General features: G+C 44.4%; 1 protein-coding gene across 1 annotated transcript in view; it reads right to left on the minus strand.

Annotated features, from left to right (window-relative positions):
* Positions 1-3760: 3760 nt before the first annotated feature.
* The window catches only part of SOBP (sine oculis binding protein homolog (Drosophila)), a 101711-nt gene continuing 87182 nt past the window's right edge, over positions 3761-18289 (minus strand). The window contains exon 6 of the mRNA XM_008938508.1: positions 3761-5713. Coding sequence (XP_008936756.1) covers positions 3761-5713 — 1953 coding nt within the window. The remainder of the gene's footprint in view (positions 5714-18289) is intronic.

Genomic DNA, 18289 nt, shown 5'->3' on the forward strand with positions numbered 1-18289 from the left:
ACACTCAACAGAATATTCTTCCTAGCTTCATTCCTTTATCATAGTAGGACTTTGGCACCGAGACATCTTTTGCTGGTTCTTTGAATTGCTTCAGGTTAGAACAGCTTGACAGTCCACATCCTGATGGAGAGACTAAACTCTAACATTAAGGATTATGTTGCTGATTAGCACTTCCAATAATCAAGCAATTGGTACATTAAATAATCCAGAGTTTGGCAAATTGCCCAAAAAGGTCATGCTTGCATTGATTTCTTTTTAGAGAGTCCATGTTGCTATTATATGAATTCAATCTGCCTGTCCAGAACTCTAGCGTAAAAATATTTGGCTAATGTTCTTCTTTTCGTAAAATTTGATGGGAAATAAAATCCAGGAAAAGTAGCACATTAGGGCAATATGTTCAGATTTTCCAGTTAGGGTAGGTGAGAAGCAAGAAAGAAAAAGACTCTGGACTTTTTCTTCTCCCAGGTTAGTGTGGCTGGGTAAAACCAATGCAAACCTCAAAGGGCCCAAATATGCACAATTATTAGTGCAGCTCCTACCCTCTTTGTATTTTAGCAGAATTTCTATGAGGTTGGGAATCTCTCATGAGGGATCCTCCCACAACCATACTGTCAAAGGAGCAGGGTTTTACCTCCACCCTTCCCCAGACTGGGGAAGAGGAACTCATGGGAATGGTGGAGGTCGGGGCTGCAGCGTAAGGGGCTGCACCAATGCTCCGCTCCCCCTGCTCGTCCTCACTGTACAGACATGGGCAGGCTCTGAGCCCTGTGCAGCCTTCATAGACAGACTGCTGGGAGGCCACAAATCTAAGTAGCCCCCTGCTCCCTGGGCTGGCTCTTGCCAGCACTAGTGAAAGGAGGGTTCTGCATGAAACCAAAGAGTCTTCACCTCAAATCAATCATCAGAGCTGCACAAATCACTTGTGCGTGCCTTGAGAGGCTCGAAACCCACCCACATTTCACTGAGGTACCCACTGGAATGAGATGGTTATCATGCTGTTTATTTCTGCGGAGTATTTTGGATATCCTCTTGCCCTTGAAGCACACAAGGAGGATCATGGTTTCATATCTCTTCTGCATAGAGGCATTTCTTTTTGCAGGGAAAGGAGGGGATGAACACAGACTGACTAGTAACTATCACCATGCCATGCTATGCTATTGCACAAACCCCAGAGGCGGACACCTAGGCCGGGCTTTTTAACTTACAGTGTCTAAAGGGACATCTATGTCTGTGTCAGTCACCCTAAGTTTCCTTCCCAGCAGGGAGAAATAGGCAACTCCTGGAGCAAAATTCCTCTGAGCTATCTTAGTTGTTGACTTCAGGATGAGCTCAACTCTCTCTTTGAAGTTCCTGCTTCTCTAGGTTGATTTTAAGCGGAGTTTAGAAAATTAGTTTAGCTGTGTCTTCATTACAGATGTCTACATTGGGTCAGATTAATCTTGCTTGGCAACCTGAAAACTTTCCTGTAGGACAACCCTTACTCTGAGACAAAGAAATATATAAAACTCTTGGTGAATGGGAAAATGGCTATTCCTGAGGATAATCACAGTGGCAGTTATTGGCATTTAGAGAATATAAAGAGCTGAGGACAATAACTGGGTGATGAAGCATCCTTCTTGCCTTTTCAGTGCAGCTTGTTCAGTTTGCCCACCTTCTCTGTCAAATACTATCTGTGAAATGATTCAAGGCAGAATTGTGACAACAGCCCAAAGTACACAACTCACTGAAGCCAGAATTCTCTCTGAGTTTTAAGGCTTTGACTCTGGATTATGCTAAACGCCTATAGGGATTGGGACCTTGGAAAGGTGGCATTACTGCAGCCTGAATGGTCTGGGCAAGCATAAATAAATGCTAAGAACCAGCCTGTCCTTGACTACACTGTCAGCACCCAAACGTACAAGTCTCTTAGCACTGGCTTGAAGTAAACCACAGCTATGGGGAGCTTGTGCAAAGTGGGAAAGGATGGGTTAACCACAGCTCTCCTAGATTTAAATAAGAGGGATACAGTCAAATAGCAGCCTTCTCAGTAGTTCAAATCACAACTCACAAGTAAAATCAAGTGTTTGTTTATGAAGAGATAATCTTCCAAGCTCCAGAGTTGGCACACCAGGGGGTGTTTAGTAAAGATCTTGCTGCTGAGAGGAACATATAATCCATCCAGACCCCAGGCATGGGTAGGGGGATTCCCTGTAGCAGGGCCTAGGAGCATGTAAAGATTTTACATATTCTGAGTTATTGTATATGTTAGTTATGAGTCCAAGAAAGTTACAGTTGTCATCTGTTCTTACAAACGTATCTTTTAAATGTGTCAGCACATGCCGGGAGCAGAGAATAATGGTTCTGTTCCACCAAAGATAGTAAATAAATACTATTTGTGATCAAGGAAAGTAATGTTTCTAGCACTGCAGCCAGCTCAGAGAACTCAGTGTTAACAAATACGAAGGGAGTCCTGACTACACTGTGGTATCTTTGATGGTGCAATTAGCCTCCACTGATGGAGCAGGGAGATGCTGCAATGGCCCAGATTCCACAGCCCGCACTGCTATCTACTGGTGTAGGTGCCAATCCCTTCAAGGCAATATTTGTACTGCGCCGTTGCAGTCACTATTTGTGCTACCAGGGACAGGGATTTACTGGAGGCTACAGAATATTCCATGGATTGTAATGAAAACTGGCATGTCATCAAGCCACATCCAGCAAACTGTCAGTATTTTTTACTGTGGAACAGATTTCTTGCAACACCCACCATTTTCCCCTTTCCTGAAAGAAGATCTCCACGCTCGTGAATCTAAACAAATGCAATTACATTTGTTTCTTGCTCACAGGTTTGATGCAACAAACATACATTAACCTAACAGTTTTACAAAGGCACTTTTTATCAGAGGGATACAGTAAGCTGGGAATAGGGAATGAAGGGATGGAGTGTTTCTGCTGCTGGAGCATTGTCCTTGGGCAAGCCATGGTTGTTGATGGACTTAGCATTTCTCTGCCTTGCTTTGCAGCCCTACCAGAAATCACACACATGCAACAACTGCAGGGCTGGGGGAAACCTCAACTGCTTTTCTAAGGTGGGAGACGTGCACCAAAGGCAGATACCTCAGGTAAGAGGGTAAAGCCCCATGGCACGCGTTTTGCTGAGATAAGCTACAGCAGACAGGTTCCAAACAGCAGGCAGTCCCTAAGCACCGATACCCACAGAAGAAAAGCTCAGGGAGAGAGGGTTCACTCCCCAGAGACCAACCCAGCTGAAAGCCAGGTTGTGATGTTGAGGCAGACCAAAGTAAGATGGTTGGAAATGACCGTTTGGTAAGTCAATTGGATCTGAGCTAGCAGGGAGCAGCTGGGTCATCCTGTTCTATGCTATGCTGCAGGGCACTTCCAATCATCATCGTGAAGGCTTGAGTTGCTGTGTAACTCAGCTGGAATAAGTAAACAGATTAATGGCCCAGACCTAAACCATATCCTAGGCAGAAAACCACTGATTTTGACATACACAGCACAATAACTTCACAGCCAGCACCGTCGTGAAATGTTCTGTAAGTGTAACGAGGCTGCTGATGGATGGAGTACTGACAAGTACAGATGCAATACAACACAAAGAACAATATTAAAACAGAAATACCAACAGTTTTCTGAAAGCGCTGATAAATTGGAACCTGTATCTTTTTGTTTCATAAAGGCCACATCCACAGGAGTTTGACCTCGTACCCGAAAATGCTCATTCTATTCACACAGAAGGCAGTAGTGATTACACAAACCTTTACTTATTCTGATTTCGAATTCGGAGGCACCTCCTTTTCAATGGTGGCTCCAGATCCTCTGGCCCTGTGCTGAGTATTGGCGTTGAGATAATGCACGGCGCGAGAGCAGTCTTTTCTGCTGGTTTTGGCACAGGCTGGATCACGCAGCCTGTCTTGGGCAGCATCCGCAAAGCGTACGCATGGTCCTCGTCTGCTGGGTTGTTCAGGTTCGGGTCCTGTTTGTCTCCCCCGGCAAGGGGCTCCTCCCCAGGCTTCTTGCCGGCGTCTCCCTCGAGGTGGCAGTTTGATGCACAGTTGTTCTCCTTAACGGACTCCAGCTCGCTCACCGCCAGCTCCTCCGCAGGCTGGGGCTTTTTCGACTCCTGGGGCGGCTCCGGGTTCTTGGAACCCTCCGTGCTCTTGCTGCCATTCACAATGACGTTGCACACCGCTGCGCTAGTTTCCAGTCCCGGTGTGCTGGAGGCTAAGGAGACAGGACAGCAGTGAGTTCCGTCACTGCACGGTAACGTTTTTGAGTCAACTGGGCTGCAGTTGTCCCTGCAGTCACTGCAGTTCCTTTTGTCTGAGCTACCAAAAGCCAAATTTACAACACTGTTAGGTTCACGTTCCACTTTCACTTGGGCGTGTAAAGCCCTGTGGATAACATTGTGCAGCCTAGACCGGTGGCCTACCGTTAAGTCTATCACACCGTCCTGTGGACCCTGTAGCACGCTGGGGAAACCAAATTTGCTGTTCACTGGACTACTAGGTCTGACAGTCAAGTCAACAACTTCATTTTTACTGTGCTCCTGAAGCACTTGAGCTTGATTTAGGGACTGGCCTGAGCAGCTCGGTGATGAGTCAGAGGATTTAGACGATCCTTGCTTTGACTCTCGAGGGGATGAAGAGCTATTGGTTGGCTTTGCCCCAGGCGTCTCGCTGGAGGTACTTGGAATGAAGCTTTCGCCGTTGCTGGAGAAGCCATTGGGGGGTTTGGAGTCATTGATGTGAGGGATGGGGATGGGAATGGGGATGGGGACAGGCAAAGGGACAATGACGGGATATGGCACTAGTAGAGTCGGGGGTGGCACCAGTGGGGCGAGGGACGGCAATCCAAAGTTCATCATCTGTGGCATAGGCATAGGACCATTTGGCATCATGCTGACAGGGGGAAAGGGAAGGCTGGGCAAAGGAGCTCCGGGAGGGGGAGGCGGCAACAGGCCGGGAGGATTTCCAGGCATGGTGGGTGTTGTGGGGGGGTGGATATGAGGGGAAAGCATCGGCCTGTGCATGGGGCTAGAGGTGGGGCCCATATTTCTGGGACCACCTGGCGGGGGACCGATTCCAGGAATCATTGGATTTGACAGAGGGCTGTTAGGATTTGAGGCATGGTGAGGCGGACCACGAATAAATGGTGGACGGATTTGCTGCATAATTTGCTGTTCCATGAATATGGGCAGAGGAACTGGCCCACGGTTTGTCATCACCATGGGAGGACTGCGAGGTGGGACACCAATTGGAGGCACAATGCTAGCAGGTGGCTGGACAGAAACTGGTGGAATATTTGGATTCTCACTGATGGGAATAGGTTTGGGAACTGGCGTGGGGATTTTAGTGACAGAGCAGTTGGCAGTGTCAGACGGAGAGGCAGTGGTAGACGCTGATGGTCCAGGACCTTGAATTTGGCCAGCTGCAGACGCTGGGGATGGGGCTTTTCTCCGAGCATCTGCTAGCGGTATATTCCAAGAATCTGGAGTCAGCAGCTGCACCCCAGTGCCTTCTGCTTTATTTTCAACTGGAGGATGTAATGTACTGCACAGTCCAGCTGGAAGATTGGCCTGTGTCTCTTTGTAGAAAATGTCCATTTTGTACTGATTGAGACATTTTGCACTGCAGAACTGAAGCCTTCTTTCCCCGTCCCCAAAATCCAGATACTCTTTTGTGTGTCTTATGTGCTTACACCAGTCACATACCTACAACACAGTAATAAAATCAAATCAGGTAAGAAAAGCAATCTTCTCTTCATGGTGTTATTTTAAAAGAAATTTTTCAGTTGTTTTCTAAATATTCACATTATTTTTCTAGTAGAAAAAAAAACACAAAACCAGTTACGTTTCTGAAAACTATGCTTTTTTGGCTTCAAAATTCTGGTGAATTGAATGCCACTCCCTTTTTTTGGCTCACATAATCTCAATTCTACCTTACACAGTACATTATATATCTTGAACCCGTATCACAGAGAAGTATCCTCAGCTAGCATAAACTGTTATAACACATATAGGTAAGTATACAAAATCCGTATGAGTATGGCTGTGATTACTCCTCAGTGGTAATCTAAGCACACCTGTACCATGGGAGTTGCCACACTACACAAGGACGATGACAACTGGAAAAAGACTCTGAAAGTTGCTGGAAATGAATGCAAACCATTCTGTTAAACTGCAGCACACTGCAACGTTTAGTATTCTTTTATGGATATCAAATAGTAAGTTGGAAAGGGTGGGGTATTTTAAAATGGCATCATGAAGCAAAAAGGATCATTCATCCTCTGCCCTTCATTCCAAGGAGAAACTTGGAAATAGTCAGGACATTTGTGTAAGGTTCAAATAGTCCCAGTTTGTGATGTTTTGGCAAGCTGGAATTATTTTCTGAGCTGTTCGCCCACTCTTGTGTACTAGTTACTTTAAGTGAAACTTCTTGGCAAGCAAGGGCCTATTGAGCAACTTTTCAAATACTACAGCAAAAAGTTTGCGTTGCAGGCTCATTTTTGCTTTGTTTCTCTGCTTTCCATTTAATCCTTTTCTGTGTTACCATTGGTGTGGTGAAGGCACAGCCAATTTTTTTTTAAAGTAAGACTGCAGAACTAATTAAGCTGTGAAAGGTTTTCCCAGTTGTAAACCGCTAGAAACCAAAGTTCAAAAAATAGTCATTCTAGGCTTCAGAATCCATTACTTCAGAGAAATTATTGTGATTTCATTAACACATTAATTTTGCAACACCAACAGCTCTCACAGATGGTGAAGACATGATCTACAATTCAAATATGACTCTTGTTTGCACAAATGCCTTTCCTTCATATGGCATTTTAAACAAGAATTAATATGAGTAATCTTGCCATAGCTATAAACAGATAAACAGATGTCAGATTTTTCAGTGCCTTACTTTTTTGACAGAATTTTACACACACAAAAAAAACCATTTTTTGTCATTTACATTAGTTATCAAAATACGTCACTGACTGAGATTTTGGGTGCTTTCTATCAGCACGTTGAGCTTATGACCATGTCAGAATATATTCTGGTATTGTTTGTTCTGCCTTTTCCGAATAGACTATACTGGCTTGTTTTGAGATACTGTATCTTCTGGAAAAAAAAAAAAAAAAAAAGTAGTGAAAAGACCGCATTAAAAGGATAATTAATTTTAATAACTATTGGCCATATAAACAATTCAAAACAGCATATGTCGGGCATCTGATTACCCATCTCATTTAACTCTCAGTTTTCTTTAATGTAAACAGAGGTGACATTTTTGAGTTTTCAGTAATATATCTTTAAAATATATATATATGCATGCAAACACACTATATTCTGCGGCTATTAGCCCATTTATTTTAACTCTGCAACCTTCTGGTTACCCAGTCAGGTTGCTATTTGATTCCCTCTCCTGCCTCCCCTCCCCATTCACACACTTACACACACAATCTCTTTCTCTACCACAAAGGTTTTATCCCAACATTTAAATTAAACTAAGTAATTACTTGAGACATAGCAACTATTAAGTCACCCCTGAAGTTTGGGAACACGGGGCTCGGATTTTTAGCTTGGGCCCACTGGCACAGTGCCATGTGAGATAAAGCAGAGGGGTGCTGGTGCTGCTCGATGCACGTAGCATTAGGATGGGCATGTTTCCAGCATGATGCCTCACACGAGGAAGAAAGTTTTCTAGTGTGTGAAAAACAAGTCCAGCCCCACACTGAACACACACTGACGATGTAGCACCCTAAAAAACGTGGACAAAAAGGCTGTCAAATACACAGAAGGGTCGAGAGAAACGCCTCCACTGCCACGGCACATACATCCCCCCTAGGCGTGGGGCAGATGGAAAGTGGGAGTGCACTGAGCAGGCATGGGGCACCCACACTTCCAAGGGCTCCTGGGATTTACCAGGCTTCGGCTGTCCCTCTGCTCCCTGCAGGAAGGCTCAGCGGCCGCCACAGGCAACACCAGAGCTGGGAAAACCCTCGCCATGCACAGTGCAAACACACAGCAGTGAGCACTGAACCATCTTAGATATTTGGCACAGGTTTGACACCCACCTGGCAAGTCAGCACAGGATCATCTGATGGAAACATCTTAGAATTGAACTCCTGATTATTTTCTGGGTTGCTACTGTTTTCCAAGCAGACAAAAGGGGAATGTTTGAGTCTACACAGCAAGTTAATAAGGTACTATTTAATTCAGTAAAGCTGCTGAATTTATCTTAAAGTCATTTTTTATAAGGAACTCACTGCTGTAGCCAGCAAATGCTATCTATTTTGCATGCACGGAATCAGGCTGCACACCACTGCAATCCTTCTGCCCCTTGCAGGGTATGCTTTTGCCCTAAGGACTGTGCAGAGGCAGGCGGTCTCTGCATGTACCCCACGAGTTGCACAGGGGGGTACCAGGAGCTCCCAGCCAGCTGCTGGGGAAGGCTGGGGCAGGATGAAACCCACCCTGGCCCATGACCCACAGAAAGACTGCTTGCAGGAGAAAGACGAGGAGAAGACCAGCCCCAGAGGTGGCTGCTGTTAAGGGATGGGGCCAGACTTCAGATGATGATGCTTCCCTATTTTAGTCCTGGGGTGGTGCAGCTATAGAGACTTGCCCTTCCTTCAGGGCAAAGGAAGCAAACCAACTTGTAATTCTGCTGCTGAACAAACACCTGAGAAATCTGAGAATGTAAACTCACCCTCCTTATCCTTCTAGGAAGAACCCACTAGTGACTTTTAATTAAACAGACTGAAAGAAAAATACAGCCCTCAAAAAACCAGTGGCATTTTTTTCTAGTAATTTGAATTTATTAGTTATCAGTTGAAAAATTCACTGAAATACTTTAGTGTTTTGCTGCTGTATTCGTTTATCACAAGTGGGCTCCTGTGTCACTCCTAGCTAAACAAGTATTTACTCTTCTTCTGTAAAATATTTAGAAATCCTGCTTAGAAATTCTCTACTGATTTCTCCTGTTTTCAATAATTCACTAAGGTATAAGACATTCTGAAGTCTGCCTGCCTCACTCACATATTGATCACAGACCATCCTGTATATTTCATCACTAGATAAAATTAATTAAGGCCACACAAATTAAAGGCAGTGATTCGATTTCCCTGAACATTCCGGATGGACAAAATAGCTAAGAATTATCTCATTGATTATATGCAATGTCTCAAAGCATTGAAGTCAACATCAGTGAGAAATGTCTATCTACTACACCCATGTATTTCACTGTTTTCTTTCTGTCTGTCTGTCTGTCTATCTAAGCAATCAGTCTACACTGCTTATTTAAGATAGAAGTATAAAATGTGTGTTGTCTGCAAGTATTATGACACCTTACAATACCAGACTAAAAGGCAGTTAGGAGGAAATTACTAGAGAAGAAAAAATGTCACTTAAGAATTAATGAATCAAGTCTGTCTTACAGGATTGATCATTTAAGATGAGGTCAATGAATTTATGATACAAATGGCTATATCCCTAGAGGTAATAAAATGGAGCAATATAATTCATTTTACATCTAACTAATGACGTGCTCAGAGTAATTACAGACCTCTTCTAAAAGCCTACACTGATTAGTTCAGGTGTAACAGGTGAAACATATATATCTTTCTGTTCAATAAAATAACATTCTCTTATCTGTAAAACACACAGTCAATGTCTTATTTTTCTAAGTACTTGCATTCCACACAGAACATTGTCATTCCTCACAACGAGTTCAGAATCTCTCTGTTCATTTACTCCTTCTGCTTCCCTTTTTGCTGCCCCATCCTTTCCCTTCACCATACAACCAAGAGAAGAGCTAAAGTGTTGCAGAGCGCTTGTTAATTCTGCACACTGGATTTGGCAGTGCTTACGCACAGGAGCAGCTCCCTGGGCTTCCGCAGGATTAGTCATGAGAGTTAATGCTGCAGGGTCACTTTTGGAGGGCCTGACACAGCACCTGTGGAAAACAATGGAGAGACTCCTCTTTCATGCAATCGATTGGCTTTGAGTCTGCTGCTTAGTGTTGGCCCCTGATCACCCTGGAATTTGTGGGAGCCTTGCTCTTGACCTCAACAGGAGCTGAGGCACGGCCGGGGATTTTGGAAAGGATTATGGCAGAAAATCCCATAGCACAAGCTAACAAGAGGAATACATGGGAAGAAAACAAATGCTGTGAGGCTGAGCTTCAGGCACTTCCGAACAAACACAGGCAAAGCAACCATTTTGTACATTTCTATCCAAAAGGAGGTGGGACTGACCGGTAGCGATGCTGACTGACAAGGAGCATGAACATTTTAGAGATAAAGGGTCAGACCTTGCAAGGTACTACCAGATCCCCTAAGCAGCTTCATCTCCCTTGGAGAATACTCACAGTACAGCTCTTGAGCAAGCACGCTTCACACTGTGAATGCCAGAACACAAACCTTGAATGACAGAAAGATCAGTAATAAGATAACTGCCTATCTCATTCAGCTGTAATGCAACAACTCTCAAGAAGATTAAATTTACCTAACTGGGACATGTCCAACGTTAAACAACAGAATGAACAATTCCTTCAGTACATTTAATGTATTTATATTTTAGTGGCAGGTTGCCAGTGTGCTACTTATAAGCTCAATGACTTGATATCATTCATCCGCTTTCCTGTGAAACACACAGCAATCTACACCAGGAGACGACTCAGAAGACACTGCATCAGCAGAAACACTACTCCCACCTGATATGGGAACACCAAGGAAGCCAGGACCAAGGGATCCGGTAACACTCAGACTTCTCCGATACAAAGAGGAGAGGGGGAGAAAGTCATTCCTGTTGGCATCTGTATCTTTATTTTGATAGAAACATCCAAAGCAGAGTCCAGACGTGGCCACGAGGTTGCCCCGTAGGCACAACACAGGCGTCACGCTGTGCTTAAAAACGCCGTGGCTTTGGCACAGAGTAATTAATGCTTTAATTAAATGCAGGCACAAAGTTCATCCATTAGTGCAGTCCACCACTAACCTCTGAACAATAATCTAGTACCAGACACTACTACATTTGCTAAAATCTGTCTGTGGAGATATTTATATCAGCCTGAGAGAAACCAGGAACGAATGATATGCAAACACCACCGCTGCGATGAAAAAGGGTCTATGACTTTTGGAGTTATGTCAGCCGCCTGGTAATGCCTAGTGAGAGGACAGAAAGGGGTCACTAGGCCAAAGACAGACCCTTTTCAGCTTCCCCAGAACCAGAGCATGACTAATGAAGCCCTTCTCCTTGCTGAGGAGAATGGTGTCATGAGACACCTTGCACAAGGGAGGACTGCATCGCATCCTGAGGATCAGGATCTTGTCAAGGATGTTGAAACACAGGACTTATCAGACTATCAGAGCCTTGCTTTCTGGTATAAAATCCATGTATTCAACTTTGCTAGGTAGTTTCTACTCCCTTTTCCCACTGTAGTATCCAACTGCTGTTCCTGCATCCAACTGCTTCTTTTCTCACACGCTCAGGCATATGTTCCAGCTTCACGGACGCCACTGCACATTTCCTATAGCCCATTCTAGCCTTGGCTGCCTTTTCTTTTAGCCCAGACTGCATCCCAGGCCCTTCCCTGCAGTTTCCAACTCTGTTACCCACCCAGGATGTGTGAGACATGGAGGCAGCGGCTCCCACTCCATCCCAAAAACCACAAGGTGAGGAGACAACCCCTCTCCCCCTGCACACATTCCTGCCTTGCAGCCAAGAGACAACCCGACACACCAGCCTTATGTTTTTCAGCAAGGGCTCAGGTTATTTGAAGCCTGTTAAACATTGGATGCAGCAGTAATCTAGAAATTAGGAATTGGTTTGAAACACACACCCAGAGGTTTCTAGTAAACAGCCAAATGAGTCACAACTAGTGCTCTTACACATAGCTCCATCAGACCCTTTGCAGATCACCCAGCAGCTGCTGTGACAGGGACACCAAGGCACCTTGCCACACAGGCACCTTCACAAGGCTGTGAAGCACTTGCAGCAGGATACCAGGGGAAAATTCAGTGTAGCAGGAGAGAAACTCAGCTCTGTGTCCCCCGAAGGACTATGTACTTCACGATCTTTAAAGGGCAAAGGAGTGTGAAACCTCTCTCAGTTGTCCTCACTAGCTCCCCCAGATTGTTGGGCAACGTGGCTGCCCGCTGCCTCCCTTCTTTCTTCCACTTATCTACCACCAAGGTTCCTCTTCAGAGCAGGTCATCAAAGAGGCAATGGTCATTTCTAAACAAATCCCCTCACAGATCCCATCCACGGTGCCAGATCCTGCATATGGCCGCATCTCTGCAGCCTGCTGCATGACCAAGCATGGAGAAACTTTGGGGCAAGAGCCGTACCTTGAGTGTTAACTTACTCCATGCTTCTAAGCATAGAGAAGTCATCGCCCAAGTAGTGATCTGAGTTGGACTGACCCCTCCTGCAAAGAGCAACTTGGAGGACTCTACCAACTCTTCACACCTTGCCCCATACACCTCATGAGATTCTCTCTATGGAGCTGCCCCTGGGGAAGCAAAGCCCCTGCTGAGCTGGGAAGGCTCCACTCAACTATTAGCACACAAACACATTGAGACCTTTTTGACATAAAGATTGTTCCAAGGCACTGGAATTCTCTTCTAGCATTTCCTGACTCAGAAAAAGGACAAATATTAAGAAGTGCAAGGGAAGCACCCTGACGTCCCAACTGGGAATGTGAGCAGATAAAGATCTGCAAAAGGATACAGCCATGTTCTGCTCACATGTGCAGGGTCAGAGTGAGGAAGAAGAGGGGAATGTGTTCCACCCAGACATAATTGCAAGTGACAAACTCCTTTGAGAGGTTAGTGATGATCAGCATAATGGAACTGAAATTCATAATTTAAAGGCTTTTTTGCTTATCTCAGTGCTGTTGTGCTTTTTTTCCCAGCTATCACAAAAAGTATTCAGCTGCCAGCACCCTGCGCCAAGCAACCACATGGGTTGTAGCCTCACCAGAAGCCATACAACCTGCCATCTCTCACCAAGGTGTCCCATGTTTCCCTACCCAGTTCTCCTCCAAAAGGCCCACCCTGGACCTCCACAGGCTTCTCTCTCCCAAGAGGGACCTGGATAGCCCAGAGCATGGTTGGTGCCTGAGCAGGGTACACAGGGGTCTACTATTTACTTTCTACCAATCTACTTTCAAGATGACTGTGACCAAGTCCTTGCCTCAGCTGCCATGACTGGTAATTGATGCACTTTCACTACCCAACATCAAACAACAGTAGTATCAGGCACAATCCAAAGTGTGTCTCTAAGCAGTTATCCAGCCTACATCAGCATCTTCAATGCGCCTACTGCAAAATTTTCAGCATGTTTATTGTGGCAGGATTTTTCTGTCCAAGATGGCTTATGATAATTTCTTATGATTGTTCCATTTGAATGATCCTTATAAAAAAAAAATAATTCCAGCTGAAGCCTGCTGCAAAGGAACCCTGAGGCAGGCTCTAACACACTGTGAATGTGGTTACAATCTAGCTCATAGCAATGCTAGGTGTGAAGGAAAACAGATTTTTACAATGTTTGGAGCTTTGTGCAAAAACAGTTGACAAAACAGAACACTGTAGTTGCCTACAACTTAAAACCATCCTGTAATTAGTTTCTTTCTGTTAAATAGAGACCAAAGCTTGGCTGCTTACTTACTTTTCCTTTCCCTGATGTAACCCTCCAAAACTTCTTGTCCTCTTGAAAATCTTTACCTTACTTTTCTGAGGAGCAAATACTGACTTTATGTCATTTGAATGCAAGATCCACTCTATCTCCATTTTTCATCCTAATTATGCAGAAGTCTAACCTACATGAAGCATAAGGAGAAAATAGAGCTATTTGGTAATTAATGTCTAATGATAAATTTATTTCATTTTTTGAACCATTGCAGTTGTCAGCTGTGGTATATAAAACATGGTCTTTTCAAAGCCCTTCTGTTCCTTTGTGTTGGGGGGCTTTTTAATGTTCCCAGCCAAAAGCAATGAATCTCAGTTATACTAATGCCTGGTGGAAATCCAGGCTGGGTCTTGTTTCATCGGAGTGGCTACATATTTGATTTTGTATATAAACAGCCAAGCTCCACGTTTTCAACATCAGTATGAAGCTTTGAAACCACAGGAGGAACTTTGGATCTGAAACTGCTGGTGAAGCCCACAATACAGTGGGTGAAACTTCAGGGAAAATTAATGTAGTGTGAGGTGGGGCTTGCCAAGAGAGAAGTTCTCCTCAGAAACCTTCCTGGCTGAAATAACAAAGAATGGGACAATAACAGCATTTAAACTTCAAAATCTTTAACGTGAGGTTTTTACACTTGTACCATACAAGACCTGATTACAGGGCACAGCTGCACTGCTGTTTCAGTACTGACTAAGGCCACCACTCCAGCAGTGACATAAATCCTGAATAAAATTAAGATGATGCAGAAGATGAAAGGAAGGCAAGAATGGGAGAGAGAGGCAGGGGGTTAATACATCCTCAGCAGGACAGACAACCTGTTTCACCAAGACTCACATTTCAGAATTGCCTAAGGAACATCTTAGCCTCAATGCCCTTTTCAAGGGTAATGCAGGCCCTGAGAAACCTCATCCCACTGCAAATCAATGAGCCTTTGAGTCACAACTATGTCATGCAAGAAACTGTGGGGCAGAGCAAACCCTGGCTCAAGCCATTGAGTCTCAGATTCAACTCTCAAGCTCCCATCAAACCTCAGGCTCATCAGATGTTTGCCACAGATCTGCAAGCAGCAGCCCAGCATTTGCATAGTGTTGTACCCACCCAAAAAGGTCAGGAGGCAGTTCTTCCAGACTTAACCTGGTCTGACAGGAAACCATCCAAGTGTACCTGTGGCCTCCTTGCTGGTGAGCCTAATTTGAAGAGAGGGAAGTGTATCTGTGGAGTGTGTGCATCATGCTCATGGCCCTTAGCTCATGGGTGGCAGTGGGAGAAGCCAGCTTGGCATGCCAGTGGCACATACATATTTGCTGGTCAGGTAAGTACTTTCAGGTTATGTGGGCACTGGTCCTCAGTTCAGGAAGGACAGGGAACTGCTGGAGAGAGTCCAGTGTAGGGCTACAAAGATGATTAGGGGAGTGGAGCATCTCCCTTATGAGGAAAGGCTGAAGGAGCTGGGTCTCTTTAGCCTGGAGAAAAGGAGACTGAGGGGTGACCTCATCAATGTTTATAAATATGTAAAGGGTGAGTGTCAGGAAGATGGGATTAAGCTTTTTTCAGTGATGACCTATGATAGGACAAGGGGTAATGGGTGCAAACTGGAGCATAGGAGGTTCAAGGTGAATATCAGGAAAAATTTTTTCACTGTGAGGGTGACAGAGCACTGGAACAGGCTGCCCAGAGAGGTTGTGGAGTCTCCTTCACTGGAGTCATTCAAAACCCGCCTGGACGCCTTCCTGTGTGATGTACTCTAGGTGACCCTGCTCTGGCAGGGGGGTTGGACTAGATGATCTTTCGAGGTCCCTTCCAACCCCTATGATTCTATGATTCTATGATTCTATGATTCTATGATTCTATGATTAAGCTCTGACACCTGATTTCCAGGCCAAGACTTCCCATGATGTGCATTCTCAAAATTCTCTTGGTCCTGAGATGATCTGGTGGGAAAACTGAGCAGCCAGAAGCAAGAACTGGATTGAGTAGGTGGAACTGGGGGTCCCAATGAACTACAGCATGTGCCTTTTCACAACAGGAGGCTTTGTTTTATGATCCTTAAGCTGTTATTGTCACAGTGAGAACTTCTCTTCTTCCTAAAGATGACACGAATGTGCCTCCTCAAACTGCTGCCACTAAAGCCATGCAAACTATAGGTAGTGAGAAGCATTGTAAACAACTTGAGAACAGGATAAGAACTGTCAGCTTTGAATATTTAGGAAGGTGAAAGGAAGAAAATAAAGCTAGCAGCTGGAAGAACATTTCTGGAGCTTAGAAGTATTTCCTCACAGTGGCCAGTGCCTGCCATGTCTTTGGGGCAGAAGGAGAAGGTAACAGCATGAAAATCCCCTCCTTCCTCAGAGAATGGAAATGCATTTCTTTTCCTCATGAGGACATTTATCTCCATGTACTTTGAGAACCTTCTGCATAGTTTACTTTTCCACAAACTCCACAAGCAGCAGAGCAGCTTCTATACCTCTGAGGTGCCCAAGCCGCAGGGACCTGGACTGAGAACAGGCTTCTCTCTTCAGTCCCTCTTCAGGGGGCAGACAGGAGGGCCAGTACCACAGAGGAGCTCCTCGCTCCTGTGCAGGGGCTGCAGGGACATGAGAACAGGACCAAGCACCAGCCACAGCAGGTTTCTTCTGCAGAGAAGCTGTCAACTTGTGCACTGACAGCAAGCCTGTATACATGAGGCTTTGCAGCACTCCCTGCATCCAGCCCCAGGAATCAGGAAAAGGAAGGGAAACTGAGAGCAATTAATACTGTAAATGTTTCTATCAAATTCTTTTGAGGATTATGGATGCTGTTTAGTACAGGAAGACTTCAAGAGGAAAGAGGAAAGGGGCACTTTACCAGTCCCAAATAGTAGTTCACTTACTGAGTACTCAAAATCTCCCTGGATGAGAAATCTTCACCCTTGACAATTTCATGCTACCACATCTACAGATAACTTCAGAAGCCAAATGAAGATTTATATTCTCTAATTAATTCAATTTTTTTTATTCAGTACCTGAATAAACATGTTCCACTCTTTTTTCTGAACTAAACTTTATTCTGGTCATATAGCAAAATAACACTGTGAGATGGAAAATAACCCATGTGGCTCATCTGTCTAGAATTTATATCTAGCAATATCTTATATGTACTTTTTTCTCCAATATATTTTTTTCTTAATGTTCAAGAGAATATAAAAATAACAATAAACCCCCCTCCATTATGTTTCTAGTGGCTCATAGGTTGGTTGACAGGACTATAAATGTAATACTGAGGATGTCTGAGGGGCAGGTTAATGCTTTTTGTTAAGACACAATGCTTTTAGCCTAAGGCATTGCTGGAGGCCAATACCACTTCACCTGGACCAAAATCACCATTAAACAGCTATTAAATCACTCAGACTTAACTGTAATATTACTGGGTCTGGAGAATATTACTGTAAACTAGATTTGAAATATCATTAGTCCATAGAACAGCAAGTAGGAATGCTATCTGAAATCCTGAGAAATCTTTATTTACCTGTAATGAAGGGTTCTAAGTTCAATTCTTCCTCTCACCTATGCCATTTTACAATTGTCTAACTCAAATTCTTGTATTCTTTCTTCTGATTTGTGCTTGTGTAAGCAAGAGGCTCACAAAATAGAAATCTTTAGGTGCTTTGGAATATCTATATCTATATCTCTATATCTGCCTATATGTTTTTTTTCCACCTATCTGTATCAGTCAGGGATCTTCAGCCTTTAGTCTTACGTATTAATCTTTATCATGCAACAATATTTACAGGCCAGGGCCCATATACATGTGTCATAGCATGGACTGCAGCAGAACTGGCAGGGTCTCTCAGTCTACCTGAAGCAGACCCCTTGCACACATTTCCCCACCCTCCCCAAACTCCTTGAGAGACTGCATTAGCTGCTTACTTGGAAAAATCATGTTAAGGAAAGATTGACTTGACCATGAGTAAAAATGGACGAAAAAAATTTCAAGCTTTCCAAGAGGAGCATTGCTGAGTTCTACTCTATAGAGCTTTGAAGGAAGTCAAAACTGTTCCAGATTTGACTGCGTGTGATTCAAACTTTGAGAATTGCTTGTTTCACTGCTGGTAATGGTAACACACCACCCAGCGTACCAGAATAAGTTTAGTTTAAAAGAGCTGCTCTCTCTCTCTGGAAACCACATTTGATTAGAACAACCCTGGGCCAGATCCAAAATCTGCCTGGATCAAGGAACAGTGTGTCACATCAGTTTTAGCCAAGGACCAAGACATGTCACATCTCTTGCAGACTGGGCATGGAAAGTGGAATTAATTTTCCCATTTCCTCTGGAGTTGGGGGCTGGAGAAGACGAAGCCAAACAAGGGAAATTGCTCGGCTGTGCACAGAGGAAGCATTCTGCGCCCCTCCAGTTTCTCTTGCTGCGAGCCACTGATCCTGTCTGAAACCCAGAGCCCGTTGGTACAGACCCAGCTCCCCTTCCTCCTCCCCTTAGCACAAAATCATCAGTGGATGGAGGCTTGTTCTGCGAAACTTTTGGGTTCAATCTTGGGCACTCCCATATGGAGCAGGTAAGACTGAATTAAGGGCCAGAGAAAAGAAGAGATGGTGAATGCACCAGTCTGTACATCCTCCAAAC

Source organism: Merops nubicus, unplaced genomic scaffold (genome assembly GCF_000691845.1).
Source record: "Merops nubicus isolate BGI_N331 unplaced genomic scaffold, ASM69184v1 scaffold19514, whole genome shotgun sequence".
Taxonomy (NCBI): Eukaryota; Metazoa; Chordata; class Aves; order Coraciiformes; family Meropidae; genus Merops; species Merops nubicus.